The 19,778-nt window shown below is 30.7% G+C and overlaps 1 protein-coding gene across 5 annotated transcripts in view; it reads left to right on the top strand.

The window, feature by feature from the left end:
* The window catches only part of LOC145314564 (ATP-sensitive inward rectifier potassium channel 11-like), a 51,797-nt gene that overhangs the window by 17,835 nt on the left and 14,184 nt on the right, over nucleotides 1-19,778 (top strand). For all 5 annotated transcript variants that reach the window (XM_080154535.1, XM_080154533.1, XM_080154537.1 and 2 more), the window contains 3 exons: nucleotides 3,102-3,153; nucleotides 4,200-4,279; nucleotides 16,759-16,908. In XM_080154535.1, the coding sequence (XP_080010661.1) occupies nucleotides 3,102-3,153; nucleotides 4,200-4,279; nucleotides 16,759-16,908 (282 nt within the window). The remainder of the gene's footprint in view (nucleotides 1-3,101; nucleotides 3,154-4,199; nucleotides 4,280-16,758; nucleotides 16,909-19,778) is intronic.

Here is a 19,778-nt window from a genome sequence, read left to right as displayed (position 1 = left end):
GGAGATTGACTTAGAATAAAATGTATAGAAAATATACTAGTTACTTGTTTTTAGCAAAGAATAATGGAGAATGTTATAATAGTAGGGAGACTTGGTGTAATGTTATTTAACTTAAGGAGATTGACTTAGAATAAAATGTATAGAAAATATACAAGGTATTTTTTTTAGCAAAGAATAATGGAGAATGTTATAATAATTGTGAGACTTTGTGTAATGTAATTTAACTGTGGGAGATTTTCTTAGAATAAAATATATAGAAAACATTCTAGGTACATAGTTTTAACAAAGAATAATGGAGAGTGTTATAATAGTTCCGAGACTTGGTATAATGTTATTTAACTGAAGGAGATTTACTTAGAATAAAATATCTAGAAAATATACAAGGTACTTGTTTTTAGCGAAGAAAAATAGAGAACTAATTGCAGAGACTTGGATTAGTCTAATTTAATGGGGGGGGGGGGGAGGTGGAATTGCTTAGACTAAGATATTGAGGGTCATATTGTTTAGCAAAGACAAATGTAGAACTAAATACAAAATGTTAAAATAGTTGATCTTAAAATAACAGTTTAAGAAAGTATTCAAGGTGTCTAAGTAAGTAAACTAAGTTTATTGATTCCTGTAAATAGACAGCATTTACTACTATAGAATGCACAATAGTATAAGCAAAAAACTAGAATGTACAACATCTATAATGATTAATCTATGTTTCCTCCCACTATAGAAAGCATACAACTACACATTATTCTACCAGAATATTTTTTGTCTGAAGCCTTTTTTTTCACACTTTAAGCATTTTTCCTGTTTAGTCGCGTAGCATTTCTAAAATTATAATAATAAAAACTAGCCATTAATTTCTCATGCCTAGTAATATTGATCCAATAGGTTCCTATTGATATCCTAGAGTAATACAGCCAGGATGAGTGTCTGTCTGCCTGCAATGAAAGATGTCGCTAGATCCTGAAACTATTTAAGCAAACTTTACAACTGACCTTTACTGAAAAGCTTTCTATGGGTCTCATCAACCCTCCTTCCCCTATTTAAAGTCCCCCTGTAGGCCACAATCTTTACAATAAAGTAAGTAGGTTCACTAATCGAGCCAATACGGATCTCCTCTACAATCAGATCTCCTTCTCATAGGTCTTTGGAAAGTTTATAACTATTTTGGTGGAGGGTACCACCACCCTCCCAAGAAATCGACCTTATTAGAAAAAAATTAACCCCTCCTCAAAACAAAATACTTTTTCTTTTTCAAATCTGAAATGAATTCAATTGAATTCAACCCTTCCCTCTCAAGTGCCCCTAGAGGCGTAGCATCTAGTTAAAAATATTACAATATGATTATCCGTTACATTAAAAAATCCTAAGGATTTCTTGTTCTTGTTTCCTAAGATTTTTGTCCTCTTATTTTCTCCTTTTAAGTGTCAAGTTCAATGTTTAAAATGTAAATAAAATGAATTTTATTCTGTAAATAATGTTGACTTGTTCCATTAACTTGGTTGGTTACAATTAATCATGGTCTGCTTAACATCTTTAAAAACTCTTTCTGTGACATACAGGGTGTCCAATAATGTTCTATCTAACATTTTCGGACTTATACATTCGGGTGGGGCTGTGAATATTTTTTGTTGGGGGGGTAATTGTCTTATCCCAAGAGAAAACCAAAAAACCTACGAAGGACTAGTAAGTTCTCTCGCAGAATAGTAAAGTGTCCCATCCTCCAAGAAAATAGCCTAAAACCCCCACATGACCAGTAGGTATATTCCCTGAAGAGTAGAACCAGAACCCAATTGTTTCAGCGATTACCGAGATATTAAGCTTGAGACAGACGGATAGACAGAAAGAATAAAAATCATTTAAAACTTGATAAGAACCCTGTATAAATCATAATTTGTAAAGGAGTTTTTGCGATCGTCAAGTCTTGTTTAAATTGTCTAAAATCCTACTGGGTTTAAATTCAAATGATGAATATATCATCATTTGTCATTCTAGGTTCTCAAGTCTAAAGTTTCATGATGCTGTTAAAAAATCATCATGTTTTAAATGATTGTAAAGTCGCATCGCTTTCTGAATAGTAACAACTAATACAGGAATCAGCGTGCAAAGTTTGAAATCGATAGGACAATTCTAATATGCCTAAAATAACTGTAAAAGCTATCTATCACGAACAGACATACGGACAGACGATAATTATAGAAAATCTTCGCTTTTGACAAGCTTCTTCGACTTTGTAAGACATCATTCTTGTTAAGATATTATCAGATAAATATTAAAACCAGAATTCCTACATAATTGGGAAGGTTATAGTATACGTGAATATTTGTTTCAATTCATTGACCTATCAATATACTATCAAATCTTAATCATGAAAATATTTAGAATGTGAAAATTCCATTCATAGCTATATAGTACTTGGTAACTAGCTTGGTATACTTACAACTAAAAATCATTATGTATTACGAAGCTACTCTATGAATCATATACTCTGTCCGTCAGTTTGTAACGCTTCGACAATTTAATTGAAATAATACGTCAACCTACTAATATGCCTAAAATTACATTTAGGGATAATACAAAGAAAAAGATTTTTATGTAAATACCCAATGATAATAAATAAAATTTCATCTTTCGTAGATTAAAATTATTAGTTGAAAAGTTTGGACAGTTCTAGTCAACCATTCAAAATTCAATAAAAGTACCCAAAGTTTTCTAGGTAACGAATAAGATAACGTAGTTATAGAACTTTGGGTACCAGCGTAATTTACAGTCCAATGTCCCCTTGTATTGTATGTATGTATTAAATTTTCTCGTATTCATTCGAATCCGGTGGATAGGAACCGGTTCTCATCCATATGAAAAAACTATGTCTAGCATCGTATTATATCCAGTTTTCTACGAACATAAAAATGTACATACAATCATAAGATTAAAACCAGTTTTTTTAGCCCGTGCCTTCGGCACCTCGGGGCTAAAAAACTGGTTTTAACCTTATAATTGTACATTCTATATCCGCGGAAAGCTGTTTATAATACGATGCGAGAAATAACTCTGTAATCTTGTCATTTCCATAGAAGCCAAATATCTGAAATTTTCTATTGTTTCAGATGGAACCCATTCAGAAAGAAGTCTGGTATTTTGGCGGTCATGCACGCACAGGTGAATTATGATAATAATAGATAGATACATAGACAAATAATGACCGATAAATTGGTTTAAATCCCAAATTATATTACACAAAAATACCCTTAGTGGTTGAAACTTTTAGATAATCAACTTAATAAAACAACCAATCAAAATTCGATAAAATTCCCCAAAATTGTTGATTTAACGAATATGAAAACATTATTTTAAAAATTTAAGGATTATTGTGAAATAAACAGCCCATAGACGTCCAAGGGGGGGGGGTAAAGGGGTGATTCCCCCCCCCCCCAATTTTGGATTATCAATTTTCAAGCAGTAACAAGATCATAAGTTCTGATATAAATACCCAAAACACCTATAATTTATCAGGTTATATGATATTATATACCATTCTGAACATCGACGCTGTGCTATCATTTAAAACGTCAAAAACATAATTGAAGATTTATTTTTCAGCCTATTTTGATAAAATATGATGAAAGATGAATTTTCAGATTAATATTTCATATATTTTTATGTCAGTATGTAGGTCACATTTTTTAAATCCTTTTCTTCAGGAATAGAAGAAAACTTTAACAGAAGAAAAAAATTTCGCCTGTCTAATATAAAGTTGTATTACAAAATAATATTGTTATTTATAAATGAAGGAAAAGTGAACCGATTTTTAAAAACTATTACTTTTTCATTTCTAATTTTTCATCAGAGGTTGAAAGACATGCCTAAAGTCTCCCAGCTGCAGCTGCCGCTAGTTGTACCTTAGGTTGACTGCGGCTTAGGGCGACTTTAGCTGCTTGTTCTCCTGTAATTTTGCCACTATTTGAATTCCATTAATTTCTTTTGCCCCCAATTTCATCGTAACATACTCTGACAAAGTAAATTATATATCAGACCTTTAGTGTTTTTTTTTGAATCTTCACAAAATTACAGCCTACCAAATTACAATTTCCTCTTAGGATCGATGTAGATACGTACATAGAGATAGTCAGATAGACATATAAACTAGATTATAGAGTAGCTTCGCTATATTGCCTAAATGAAAATAGCTTTAAGAATATTTATAGACGAAGAAGAACCGAGTTGTGTCAAAGCATGGAAGAATCAACACATACAGAAAGTCAGAATCTAATTTTGAATCTCATAGGTGAGAAACTTATCATACATCACAGTGCGTTCGGAGGTGCTTTGACATTTGTGTCAGAACCTAAATTAGGACATAGTGCACTTCATTTCACTTTTCAATAAAATCTAAAATGCAGCCGTTTTTAAGAAACTTAGATTTGAAAATTTTTAGTTCAATTTTCATCCGCTAGGAGTTACCGCAGAATCATGACAAGAAAAGCAAAGATTATTTATTTAAAATTTTGAACAAGTGTGCTTTTATAAAGTTCTTCATAAAACCTCTCTATATACATATGATTTATTTAAGACTGAATTTCTGTGACCTTAGCAAAGTAACTGATAGAAATGGCCATGAATCAACACACTTTAGGAGTGGTTTTATGAAGAACTTTATAAAAGCAAACTTGTCCAAAATTTTAAATAAATAATATTTGCTTTTCTTGTCATGATTATGCGTAAACTCCTAGGGGATGAAAATTGAAATTGAAATTTTCAAATCTAATTTTCTCAAAAACGGCTACATTTTAAATTTTATTGAAAAGTGAAATGAAGTTTCCTAACCTTGGGTAATGGAATGTCCCAATTTAGGTTCCGACACAAAAGTCAAAGCACCTTCATACGCATTGTGACATTGTTCTGTCCCTACAAACAAACTAAAGTCAAATACTCCTAAATCCTAGAGATTTAAAGGGATAAGACCATGGCAGATAAATTGATGTACATCCCCAAAGATGATACACAAATTTACCATTTCTTATTATTTGTGGTTAAAATGTTTGGACACCAACTTAACAAACCAACCAATCAATTAAAAAGAATACCCAAAAAAATGTTATATTAAAACTTTGGGGACTAGTGTAATAAACATCCTATTATCCCCTCTCTCCCTGCATAAGTCCCGTACACAAACGGCCAAGATTTTACCACAGCCGCAAATGAATTTCAAAGCAATGAATTAGCTCAATATAAACGGCTAGCTGATGGTTGCAGAAGGCTTTTATTGGTTAAATGATGTATGTTAATATATATTTTTAGTAGCGAAGCTACTCTATAATTCACAATGTCCGTCCGTCCGTAATTAATGAATTGGGGGAAACGTAATTTTCTCGGCTTGTATAAAAGATAGTGAACTGAAATTTTTTGACAACACTTCCATCATTAAGGAGCACAATTAACTATAAAACATCAATAGCGGTCGGACTCCTTTTTAGCAGGTTTTAGGCTATTTTTATATTTTTCAAATTTTCCCCATATCTTTGGTGTTTATGGTCCGATTTTCAAAATTTTTTCAGTTTAAGATATCAAAATCAAATTTCCTGTCGTTTGAAGAAAACAACAATGACGGTCAGACTGCCTTTTTGCAGGTTTTTGGCTATTTTTATATTTTTCACATTTTCCCCCACATTTTTGGTTTTATGGTCCAATTTTCAAAAAGTTTTCAGTTCAAGATATCAAAATTAAATTTTTGGCGTTTTAAGAAAAGAAACAATGGCGGCTAAACTGCCTTTTAGCTGGTTTTTGGCTATTTTTATATGTTTGACATATTTCCCCATATCTTTGGTATTTTTGGTCCAATTTAAAAACATTTTTGCATTAACAGTTTCAAAATATTTTTTCCCATTGTTATGTGCATCTAGTATGTAATTTACTTTAACCGTCTTCATCATACAAAATAAAACAAGGTTTCGTGTTTATTTTCTCCAATAAATCTATTCTTGATTTTCATATATACACTTTAAATCTACTTCTACGTATTCCCATCCACAATTTTTTGTGCTTCGCTACATATGGATGTTGTCATCCTTGTTTTATATTCACATAAATAAGTCCATGTATTTGATTGATTTCTATACAAATAAACTTGTCAATGATTTACTTGTCGATTTCAATCTAATCTCGCGGATATTAATCGGTTTTGCAGCCATACTGAAAGATTTATTCCAAATTTAATTTTCAAAATTGGTACTAACCTAACTTTAATTTTTTTGTTGTTGAAAATTTACCATAGTGTTCAAAAGATTTAAATCCTAAGAGAGAGAAAAATATTTGAGGCCATCATAAAGCCTGCAGGCAGGACCTACTATACATCTGTGACCATTAACCCTTGCGGGCATACTCTGCTACAAATCTGGAGGGTATACTTTAATATCCTTTATAATCACCTTAACATCAGGGGACTAAAGGGATAAAACAATGGCCGATAAATTAATGTACATCCTCATTGATGATACATCAAATTTCCCCTTCTGTAGAAACAATAACTGTGGTTGAAATGTTTGGACACCAAACTAGATGAACCAACCAATCAAAATTCAATGAAAGTTCCAAAAGTTGTTAAGCCAACGAATAAGAAAACATTATTATAAAACTTTAGGGAGTATTGCAATAAACAGCCCATTATCCCCTTCCTTCCTGCCTTTAGATCCATCGGTGGTTTCTGGATTTGTATCATACTTTAGCATTACAGTTAATTCGAAATTTAAGCTAACCTGATATTGTATGGTGATATTGTATAAATTCGTCTTTTAAAATCATCCAATCTCTAAGATAAGAATTAATTGTTTATATGACTCTTTTAAACTCGGAATTAAATGGTATCGTATTATCCTACAACTATTTCAAGTTCTTTTAAAATTAAACATTTTTTTTATTTTTTATTGATTATACCTATAATTGTTTGGCAAATTCTATATAGTCGCATTCTTTTTTTTTTTTATATAAATTACTCTTTTCTAACTAATACATATTATGTTTTCAAGCTGCTTGATTACGGTAAGTACTAAGTATAATATTAATTCATTATTATAGTAATCTAAAATACAAAGTAGCTTGATGTCTGTCCGTCTGTCTGTCCGTCCCTTAAGATTTCGGTAATCACTGAACCGATTGGGCTCTACTCTTCAGGGTATACCTACTGATCCTGTGATAGATTTAAGCTATTTTCCTGGGGGGTGGGAAACCCCCAACCTCTAAAAAACTAAAAAAACCAACCACCCCAAAAAAATTTATTAATATTTGTTGTAAAATCTCAGTAACTGATGATCAAATTGGGCTCTACCCTTCTGGGAATATACCTAATGGTCCTCTGGTGATTTTAAGCTATTTTCTTGGGGGGTGAGACACCACAAACCTTCCCCAAAAAAATCCTTACTTCTAAAATTTTTAATTTTTTTAATTTTTGTAAACAAAAACCACGGCAAACAACCTGGGTTTAACTTTTACGAATTGAATTTTTTGTGCATACAGCGCACAACCTAGGTTTAATTATACCACAGAGTAATTAAACAAAAAATAACCTTTTGAATATTTCTATTTAGGAGGGTTGACTTCCTACTACTTCATAGGGCGAAGCCCCTAGAGGCTAGGGGCGAAGCCGCTAGTTTTGAATAAAACAATATCATTTTAAAAAGTAACAGGTTGTGTGTGTGTGTGTGTGTGTTGTAAAGGATATCCTTAACCACTATACTAACATATTTTTTTAGTTTTTCCATTAAGAAATTACATTTGAAATGGAGGGTTAAATTACCCCCTAATTCAAAAGCCTAGAGGGTTACGTTTAATAGTTGCTAAGCCTTACAAATGATTTGGCAAAACGTTTAATTTGTGTCTAAACGCGTTTATTGATGATTGGTTCTTTGAAAATTAATCTTTTTCTCCTTAGGAACCTAGAAGTTTACTCATAATACCAAAAAACAGACGCAATTATCCAATAAAGACAATAGTTATTGAAGAGCTGAAAACCATACTTCATTCATGCAATTATTTTAAAAGTGTATTGTTTAAGTTTAAAAATGATTTATTGGCTGTGATTTATTCTTGATATTGTTTAAAACAGTATTATTACAATGCATTCGAATTATTTATATTTACTTTGATGCTGTAATATAAATTGAAGCTTGATCCATAGAACCAGGCTTATTAGACTAATAGACAAGACAATAGACAACGTATATGCAAATTTTTGTTTGTTTGATCCGTTAATGAGATAGACTGATATTTTTTTTGCAGCACAACTACTCTTTATTACGCTCTATGTCAATTTAATCTATAACACAAAATAGAACGATGTCTGTCCGTCCGTCTGTCTGTCCGCTGTCTGTCCCTTAAGATCTCGTTAACCACAGAACTGATCGGATTCTACTCTTTAGGGAATATACCCACTGGTCCTGTGGTGGTTTTAGGCTATTTTATTGGGGGGGGGGGGGGTGGGACACCCCCAACCTCCCAAAAAACAAAAAATCGCCACGCCATTTTTAAAAAAAATGTTTAAAATAGTGGTGGAGTTGGGGATCCCCAGGTAATAAAAATGTAATTATACCTCTTGGGGCAAAGCCCCTAGAGGCTAGGGGCGAAACCGCTAGTGTATATTAAAGTCTTATTTGATCAAATGAAGTATCAGAAAAAAATCTATAAAAATCTTTAAGCACACAGCAAATAACAAAGAAGCATTAATTGAATTTACTGGTAATATCAATTCTACAAATTTATTACTGACGTAATGTTCATTTTCTTGATATCTGAATTTTAAAGTTAGACAGTTGTATGAAATAACAGTATACTATATACCCTAAAAAGTGTAGAGAGAGCTACAATTGTTGCAAAATTATGGTCCTAAAAATCCGCCAATAAAGTTGATGTGAAAAGTGTTGTTCACTCAACCTAACTCTCTGTGTCCTATATCCTGAGGTGTGGATACATTTCGGCGATTTTTTTGGCTAAAATATTTTGGACTATAAACTTCAAAATGTTTATCAATATGTTATTTTTATGAAATTATTTCCAGACTTATTTATTATATGTTTTAAACAATAAATCTATAAATATAAATTCAAAAATGACAAATTAAAATTGTAATAATTAGCATATTGCAATTGTTATAAATAAATGAAACAAGGATGACAACATCCATAAGTAGCGAAGCACAAATTGTGAATGGGAATACGTACAAGTAGATTTAAAGTGTATTTATTAAATCAAGAATAGATTTATTGGAGAAAATAAACACGAAACCTTGTTTTATTTTGTATGATGAAGACGGTTAAAGTAAATTACATTCTAGATGCACATAACAATGGGAAAAATTATTTGGAAACTGAATGCAAAAAAGTTTTAAAATTGGACTAAAAATACCAAAGATATGGGGAAATATGTCAAACATATAAAAATAGCCAAAAACCTGTTAAAGGCAGTCTGACCGCCATTGATGTTTTCTTCAAACGACAGGAAATTTAATTTTGATATCTTTAACTGAAAAATTTTTGAAAATCGGACCATAAACACCAAAGATATGGAGAAAAATGTAAAAAATATAAAAATAGCCAAAAACCTGCAAAAAGGCAGACTGAAAGTCATCGTTGTTTTCTTCAAACGACGGGAAATTTAATTTTGATATCTTTAACTGAAAAAATTTTGAAAATCGGACACAAACACCAAAGATATGGGGAAAAGAAGCTGTATCAACTTTTTTGCTTTTTATTTAAGATAGCTAGCCGGTTCTTTCAGTAAGTAGTAGATGTAAAATTTTTCATAGAATTCAGATATGCAATCGGTTTTTTTGTAGACCTCTTATTTTTAAAGTAATTTAAGTTTTTTAAAAAAATAATTAAGTCGGTTTTAAGGTACTAAAACGCAACAAAATAAAAGAAGAAAATAGCCAGTATGAACAAAAATAGTAAGATCTTTAATTTGACACCTTACTTTTAAAATTCTGTTGAGTAATTGTTGAAAAAATCAATTTTTTTAACCTCGGTTTAATCAAAACATTAAACCTAAATATTTTCTCATACAGACATAAAAAATATGGGTTCATATATACCATTAGAATGAGAAAAATAATATGAAACCATTCTAAGCAAAATTGAAAAAGTTTAAAAAAATTGTAATAAAAAATAGAAAAAATAAAAAGTTTATTTTAAGAATTGTAACTACTAAACTAGCCAATCACAAATCGCAAAAATTGACGAATGGGGAAGCTTAACCTATAAAATCAACCTATAGAATTGCCAGAAAAATGGAGAACGTTAATACAATATATACAATAGATACTACAATAAATATAGTGATATTAAAGAACATGTAAAGAATGAAAAATTATGAACAAATATGCATCAGTCTGTTTATTAACTTCAAAAAAATGCAATTAAAAATACATTATTGTTTCTTGTGTTTAAAAAATATTTGCTACATTGCATTGTCTTTTGTTTAGGTTTGGTTCAAGCTAACCCTTTAAAGCCGAAATTATGATTCTTAAATAAACTTATTTTTTTTATTATAGTTCTATAAAACTTTTTCAATTTTGCTTAGAATAGATTCATAATATTTTTCTGATTCTAAAGGTACATATGAACCCATGTTTTTTATGTCTGTTTGAGAAAATATTTAGGTCTAAAGTTTTTATTAAACCGAGGTTAAAAAAAATAGATTTTTTCAATAATTACTCAACAGAATTTTAAAAGTAAGGTGTCAAATTAAAGATCTTACTATTTTTGTTCATACTGGCCATTTTCTTCTTTTATTTTGTTGCGTTTTAGTACCTTAAAACCGACTTAATTATTTTTTTAAAAAAACTTAAATTACTTAAAAAATAAGAGGTCTACAAAAAAAACGATTGCATATCTGAATTCTATGAAAAATTTTACATCTACTACTTACTGAAAGAACCGGCTAGCTATCTTAAATAAAAAGCAAAAAAGTTGATACACCTTCTTTGCAAAATATAAAAATAGCCTAAAACCTGCTAAAAAGCAGTCCGACCGCCATTGATGTTTTATAGTTAATTGTGCTCCTTATTGATGAGAATGTTGTCAAAAAGTTTCAGCTTTCTATCTTTTATAGGAGCCGAGAAAATCACGTTTCCCCTAATTCATTAATTACGGACGGACGGACGGACAGACAGACGGACAGACGGACGGACAGACGGACAGACGGACAGACGGACAGACGGACAGACGGACAGACGGACAGACGGACGGACGGACATTGTGAATTATAGAGTAGCTTCGCTACTAAAAATAATTTATGAAGAAAGCTAGATGCTCAATATCTTCAAGAAAAAAAAGAATTTTTATTTTTTATTTGTTAAACACCAACCATAAGCTTTATAAGCTTTGTGTCCTATTTTCAGAAATAATTTCTGGAGCAATTCCACTCTTTAATTTTCTCAAAGACAAACAAGGATGAAAATCCATTTAGTTGTAGTCAAAATAAGCTATTGGTAATTCTTACCATTCACTTTAAAGAATCTGAATATATTAGTACCAGTGGCTAACAACTAGAAGATAAACTTTTAGGGAGATAAAACATTTTTCAGTATGACTCCGAAACCGATAAATATCCACTGGTATAGAACCGATTCTCAGCCATACTGAAAAATCATGTATAACATAATATTACAGATTTCCGCGAATATTAAATGGAACTTTATCAAATAAATACTTTTTTAGTAGCCTGTGCCTTGTCCCCTGGAGCTAGCAAAATGGTTTTAATTACAATTTTTCATTTTGATACCGCGGGAAGCTGTCTATAATTCTTTCGTTTACCTATCCCTGTATCCATAGAATTGATTGCAATTGCATTAAGCATTGAGATGACAAAAGAACGTAATGTTCATACATTTAAGACAATTTTGATTTCCAGCAAATTAGTTAGAGATTTATTCAATAACACTTAATGATTTTGTTGGTCTATGTAATAATATAAATTTGACACTATATAACCTTACCCTCGGGTCGGGGACCCTATGCCGACTCTGTATTGGTTCTTTGAAATAAGGTAATCGGAAATATAAACACTGCAAAAAAAAAGACACAGCAGTGAGGTAGTTTTCTGGATATTAGGCTTATAATTATACATTTATTGTGTGATAAATAAAATTTCAAGGATGACTAAAAGGTGTTGAGGTTATCTATCTTATTTTTTTATAATCTTTAAAAAGATCCTAATGCCAATTTTTTCTAATATTTAAAGCACCAACCCAATCAATATATCCATTTTTATCGCTAAATGCCTTTATTAATAAGTTCTGTTTATATTCAAATTTGGACTCCCTTAAAAATCATGAATGAGTTTTTTCTTCTTTTATTTTAATTTTCAAACCATTAAATTTGCTAAGAATTTCTGTGTAATTTTGTAGGAAAGTAGAAACAGTTTACTTGGAAAATGAATTATAGATTTCTTGATAGAAAAAAAGGCTCAAGTGTGTGTAAATGGTAGAAAAAAAAACAAATTAAAAACTACAGTTTTATTGATTTAATTTTTCTATAAAGTAATAGTTTATAAATATATTTAACAGCTTGAAACATTGTTGTTTTTTTTAATTTGAATAGAGGAAGGGCTAGGGACGAAGGACACACAGAAAACTGTCCCGAATTTGTATTAATTTTGAGGAACAAGACTCCAGTTACGTCATATTTTTCTTTCCTGAAAAAGGGAAGGGGGAAAGAAAAAAAAGGGAAGGGGGGAAGAAAAAAGATATGGGAGAAAAGGGGGTTTTCCCCATCTCTTTTGAAGAGATTTTCTTCCCCCCTTCCCTTTTTCGGAAAAGAAAAATATGACGTCACTGGAGTCTTGTTCCTCAAAATTAATACAAATTCGGGACAGTTTTCTGTGTGTCGGGACGAAGTATCACATAATAAAATCTGATGAACTGTTAGCTCAACAATTTTATAAATACAGGGCGAATAAAAAAGTTTTCTAAAACTTAATTCATAAGGAATATCGAAAAAGCATATGAAATTGTCTCTTGTTACCAAATATTTAAAAGACACGTCACAAAAAAGCTCTAAATTAAATTTATTAGTAATCTTTTAATATAAAAGAATAAAAATAGAAGAACCTAGTATTAGTGTCTAACTTTTTATCTTTGTGACGTAACAAAAATCGAAGGATGAGAGGGGAGGTGGGAAAGGAAACCCCTAAAAAAGAGATGGATTTTTGTTACGTCACGAAGATAAAAAGTTAGACACTATTACCAGGTTCAAAATAGAACCAATTAGATTATTATAAAATCACACTGTATGTTAATATAGTTTACTAATTGACAAGGATAAAGGGTTCCATTGTTCTATTCAATTTTGTGTTCAAACATTTAAATTTTATGTATTATCAAATTTATACGTCATTCAGAGATACAGGGATAGATTTATGGAAGATTTTTTTTAAAGTCCAAAACTAGAAAAAGCATATTGTTATGGACGTTATGCTGGAATGCCATTCAGAACCTTATTATAAAATACTTTGATTTTTAAAATATGTATTAGTTATTTCTTTCATCGTATTATAAACGGCTTTCCGCGGATATAGAATGTACAATTATAAGATTAAAACCAGTTTTTTAGCCCCGTGGTGCCGAAGGCACGGGCTAAAAAAACTGGTTTTAATCTTATGATTGTACATTTTCATATTCGTAGAAAGCTGGATATAATACGATGCTAGACATAGTTTTTTCGTATGGATGAGAACCGGTTCCTATCCACCGGATTCGAATGAATACGAGAATTATATCCTATTTTTGCAGATAAAAGGTACACTTGCTTATGTTTTCGCTTGCCATATTCTTATTGTTCTTGTTGCAATACATTTTGAAAACACAGCTAAAGGCAACCTCTATATTATCTAAATATGTATTGTTCACTTATTAAACAAGAACGATAAGGATATTTGCAGGGTGGCCTAAATATCCTTCTAATAAAGTAACAGGATGTGTGTTTGTCTGCGTGTGTGTACCGAAAGATCTTGCTAACAGCCGAACCGATCGGGTTCTTTCAAATTCTTTTTAAAAATTAGCTTAACTAAAATTAAAAATAAGGGAGGGCCCCCTTAAATTTATTTTTACTTATTCTTTTAAAATCTAAAATAAGATATTGGGTTATCAAATTCGACTCCCCCCTCCTCTAGTGCCCCTAGAGGCCTCTAGGGGGCGTAGCCGCTAGCTATTAATAAAACAAAAAGACTATGAAAATGTAAATGAATGTAAATTATTTTGTCAATTTCTAATGTGTTCTTAAGATTAGATCATACTTTTGCTAATTTAATACTCTATAAATTACACAGTTAAATGTTAAATATTCTAAAAATATTTTATTATGTTTACCAAAATTATATAAATGTGAATTTATGAAATTATTTATCTGTACATAAACTAAGCAATTTCTTTATAGGTTAATAAGTATTATAAAAAGTAAAGAATCTTTATAAAGATCTTTAGATTTTTAGGCAAAATAGTACTTATTCATCAACCCTTTTTGGTCCACTGGTGAGTTAAGATTTACTAAAAGAATTTTAAAGTCCTCGAGAAATAATAAGTCTCATTATAATTGGAACTTTTACATACTTTATAGTTACAGCAACATTTTTTTTCAGCATAATATTCCCTCTCCGGTGTTTGTTAATGTTTGTTTGTATGGAATTGTGTAAACTGCTTCACTAAAATTGCTTGCATCAACCCATAACCCCTCCCATTTTCTAGCCCCTGCGGGGACCATAACCCTGTATGACATGACCATCAATAAACCTTCTCTGTCTAATAGTAAAACCTAAAAGTAAAGCAAGGAGGTTCTTTTTGGGTGATTCACAACCAATTAAAGGGACATTACCACCGGTTGCAATTTTGTCCAGGGGATATGGGTCGTAAAAATATTATATACGGTCTATCTTGTCCTTTGTAAGGAAGTGTCATCCGCATTTTTTTTCATGGCTATCATGTCATTTCTAGGTAAATGTAGAAACATTGGTTATATAGAATTTTTGATATACTTTTTTCATATCTATGATATGTAAATCTATAGATGAGCTAGTGGCTGCAACCCTATCCTCGATGCGTTATTCAATATAAACTAAAATAACCCTAAACCTACATGAAAATATTGAAAACCATTAGTACTGCTTACAAAATATATAATAGGATAAAAATTAAACAATAGTAGGCATTCAGCCATTCAATATTTTTAGAATAAACTAGCATTTTGTTGGCTTTTCTTGTAAATACATTTTAAAAAGCTAGATATCTCAGTATCCTAATATCCACGGATGCCTCACCCTTTTATTTTCTAGATAAACTAGCAACATTAAGCTTACTCTAGCGCAGAAAATGGTTTATGTTGTTTGGTAGGTAAACACAACATTAAATAAAACTTTTACACTTTCAATACTTTTACTTTTATCACACAATTGCTTAGAAAATCTCATGGGTATAGTCCCTTTCGTGGCAACGCACCTTAAGGGGCGATTCTTCGTATTTTTCACAGTAGATTTTCTCTCTGTGGGGCAATCACCTAACCCAATGTAACCTAATCTATAAAAAGCCATTTTAAAAATACGACGAATGGGACCATTTACAATTTGATATATTATACGACAGATTCGATGTTTATGTGCCCCTCCCCCCCCCCCTTTTAAAGGTTAGTATGCGCAGCCACTAGTTTTAGTTTAATAGTTATTTATTGCATCACCTTATAACCAGCTTCCGCGGATATTAAAATGAAAAAAATATGGAAAATAGTCTGTAATTCGATGCTGTACATGATATTTCAGTATGGATGAGAACCGGTTCCAGAGGATATCAAACGGTTTCGAAGCCATACTGGAATAAGATATATTACTATTTTAAATGCAAAAGTTGATTAATTACAAATAAAAATAGACTGTCAATCTAAACTAAAAAAGTTCTCAAAAAAACAACCCAACAAGTAATTTCAGAGATCATTTGCTGCAAAAAATGATAAAAATTTTTCTCGTATTCATTCGAATCCGGTGGATAGGAACCAGTTCTCATGAATACGAAAAAACTATGTCTAGCATCGTATTATATCCAGTTTTCTACGAATATAGAAATGTACAATCATAAGATTAAAACTAGTTTTTTTAGCCGGTGCCTTTAGCTGTGTTTTGAAAATGTATTGCAACAAGAACAATAAGAATATGGCAAGCGAAAACATAAGCAAGTGTACCTTTTATCTGCAAAAATAGGATATAATTCTCGTATTCATTCGAATCCGGTGGATAGGAACCGGTTCTCATCCATACGAAAAAACTATGTCTAGCATCGTATTATATCCAGCTTTCTACGAATATGAAAATGTACAATCATAAGATTAAAACCAGTTTTTTTAGCCCGTGCCTTCGGCACCACGGGGCTAAAAAACTGGTTTTAATCTTATAATTGTACATTCTATATCCGCGGAAAGCCGTTTATAATACGATACGAGAAATAACTATACTTATACATTACGTAAAAGAATAGAGGGGGTATGAGCTTTACATACCTCTGCGCCCACAGGGCGGGTACCCTGTCCCGATTTTGTACTGAGCCAATAGCGTCTGAAATATTAACATAACCAAGTCGCTACATAAGAATAGAAAGCAATTTTCTAGCAGACGAAAAGGGTCTCCACTACTTGGGGCAGGTTTTCGTATATACACCTACAAATATACATTTATTTTTTATGCAATAGATTTATCTAATGATGCTGAATATGAATAAATTAATAACGTTTTATTTTTTAGATTCTTGAAGGATTTCTTCACGTCTATGATAGAACTGGACTGGAGTTGGACCTTCTTCAGTTTCGCCGCCTCGTTCTTCTGTTCCTGGCTGTTCTTTGCCGTCATCTGGTACATTGTCGTCCTTGTTCATGGAGATTTGGCGGAGGATAAGTAAGTATTTAGCTGCGTTCTAATCATGTATAATTTTGATTTCATTTTGGTATTGAAGTTGAAACCATCAATGACTTTGGCTCTCCGTCCGACATTTGGTCCGTCCTTAGACCAAAATACTTATGTTTAAAAAGGTTTCGTGATTTTTTACATGATATATCTGCAATTTTTGTGCGTTTTTCTTTAATTCTTCAGCTTCATTTTCTTTTATTCTGTTTCTAAACCCTATTAGTTACCTTACCTCTTTTAGTACCGAAGCTACTCTGTAATACGAAATTTCCGTCACTCCGTCCGTCCCTCTACGAGAGACAGGGAAAATGTGCAGTTTTGTATATTCAAATTGAAAAGCTGAATTTTTGTTGAAGATTTACTTTACCAATAGCAATCTCATATATAAATTACTTAATCCGCTCTGCAAAAAAAGTCATACTTTTATAATCAGATATAAAAGTTTCGGGATTTTCATCTCTCTTTCTTTTTAAAAATTTGTACCTCTCTTTTTATGATCTCTGACCAGTTGCTATATAATCTTACTTTGCTCGTTTTTCAATCAATCAATGATTTTTGTGCTTCGCTACATATAGATGTTTTCATCCTTGTTTCCAAATTTTAATTATTTCATAAAAATATTTTTTTTTGTTGACTAGTATTAATCTATCTATGTATGCCTTAATAATTAATATTACCTTTTAATATATTAATGTGTTTATGATAAAGTTACATGTTTTCATCATTATTATGGTAAATGCAGCTTCATTTTTTGCAGCATAATCATGTAATTAATCATATGTTAAAAGTCTAGAATATTTTTGAGAGTATAAGTAAATATTTATATGTGTATTCATTTTTAAGTATTAGATGCCTACAAAAATAGTATTTTTTTAAACTGTTTTTAAACTATTTTTGAATGGGGGGTCAAAAATATACTAGGACACCTATAGAATCAGACTGCAGAGCCCAAATTTGAATTAAGTCCCCAATAAACTTTTTTGGGGGGATTTAAAAATTAATTTTTACTGTTGCTCTGGTCATTTTTACCAGATCAAAGGGTCTTTTTTTACTTCGTGTAATATTGTAACTTAGTGAACAATTTTATATAATTCACTTTATACTGATACAATAAAAAAAACATTACTCTGTTCAATGGAAATAATTTTTTTTCTAAAACAATTAATTTCATTGAAAAAACTGACATAATACAATAAAAAACATTATGCTGAATTTAAACCAATTAGAAATTAGAATTTCCGAAAGAGTGTTTTCACAAAGTGACTTATTTCAAACGTAGCTAAATAATTTTATTTAATAAAAATGAAAAGAATGAAAACCCTACTCATAAAAGATACATACTTTTTAAAAATATTTTTAAAAATATGTTTGAATAATCTTATTTTATATCATATTTGTATAAATGACAAAAATAAATTTGTTGTATTGCATAAACATTTGTTGTCATCTTAATTTATTTAACCCTTTACAGCCAATTTTTATGTGTTTTAATGTATAATAAACATGAAAAAAATTTATGTTAATTCATTGATATATTGTAAAGAATTAATTTTTAATTAGTATTGATAGATAAAATCAAAAGACCTAACTTTACTGTATACTAGCCTACAATATTTACGAAGCAAGACACTCTAAAAGCTGAGTATTTTACCTACAAAGGGAAGAAACATCACGATTCAGTAAAAAATATTTAATCCATAGTAAAAAATAAACTTTAAAATCCTAATAAAAATTGATGTGGGCAATTGTTCTCATTTTTGGCTTTGCAGTATGAATCTACAGATGTCAAAGTATATTTTTAATATACCTTTTAAAAATAGTTTAAAAACAGTTTAAGTAATAGGTTTTAGGAATACCTAAAAAAGGTTTATTATATATATCCGTGATAATATTCATATAAATTATGTATCTCTTTAATGACTAATCCATTGAGTTTAAAGAAAATTTGTTTTGGTCTTGCGGGTTTTAATTTATTTTTCCTAAAATCAAAGAGGCCCCTAGATGCTACGGTCGAAACCCTAGTTGACTAGACAATAATTCTTAATGTACATTATTTCTTATTTATGTATATGTGTAATATAAAGATAAGGTGGTGTTTTGTTGATAGTTTTTGTCTGTTGAATATAAAGCCATATTTTCTTTGTTTCTCAATATATGGACACATAAGAAAATACATTGAATCATGAAAAGAATTTTATGAAAGAATTTTTTATGTTACCCAAAATAAATTTGATAGATAATCCCTTGTTTTTTTGACGTCACACATAGTTTAGACATATTTACCATACAGAATCTTTGAAAATTATTTACTTTTTTTCTAAAGTTTCTTGGTATTCTAATTAAAGAATTCAGTTAATCTGTCCTGTAATATATGTCCTGTATATTATCTATCTTTATATCTATCCATCAAACTATATATATATCTAGAGATGTGTTGATAATATCCAAGATTTTACCTCCTGCTTCCTCTTATCTATCTAAAATTCTGTCTATTAATCTATCTATCTGACTATACCTCCTGCTTTCTCTTATCTATCTATCTATCTAGAGATGAAGACCACGTGGTATGTGTGGATAATATCCAAGATTTTACCTTCTACTTCCTATCTATCTATCTGACTATCTATCTATCTATCTAGAGATAAAGACCACGTGGTATGTGTGGATAATATCCAAGATTTCACCTTCTACTTCCTCTTATCTATCTATCTATCTATCTATCTGACTATCTATCTATCTAGAGATGAAGACCACGTGGTATGTGTGGATAATATCCAAGATTTTACCTCCTGCTTCCTCTTATCTATCTATCTATATGACTATCTATCTATCTAGAGATGAAGACCACGTGGTATGTGTGG

This window comes from Acartia tonsa, chromosome 3 (genome assembly GCF_053477335.1).
Source record: "Acartia tonsa isolate MP-2025a chromosome 3, ASM5347733v1, whole genome shotgun sequence".
In the NCBI taxonomy this organism is placed as follows: Eukaryota; Metazoa; Arthropoda; class Copepoda; order Calanoida; family Acartiidae; genus Acartia; species Acartia tonsa.
Note: the sequence above shows the minus strand (reverse complement) of the source record. Positions and strands in the feature narration are given on the sequence as shown.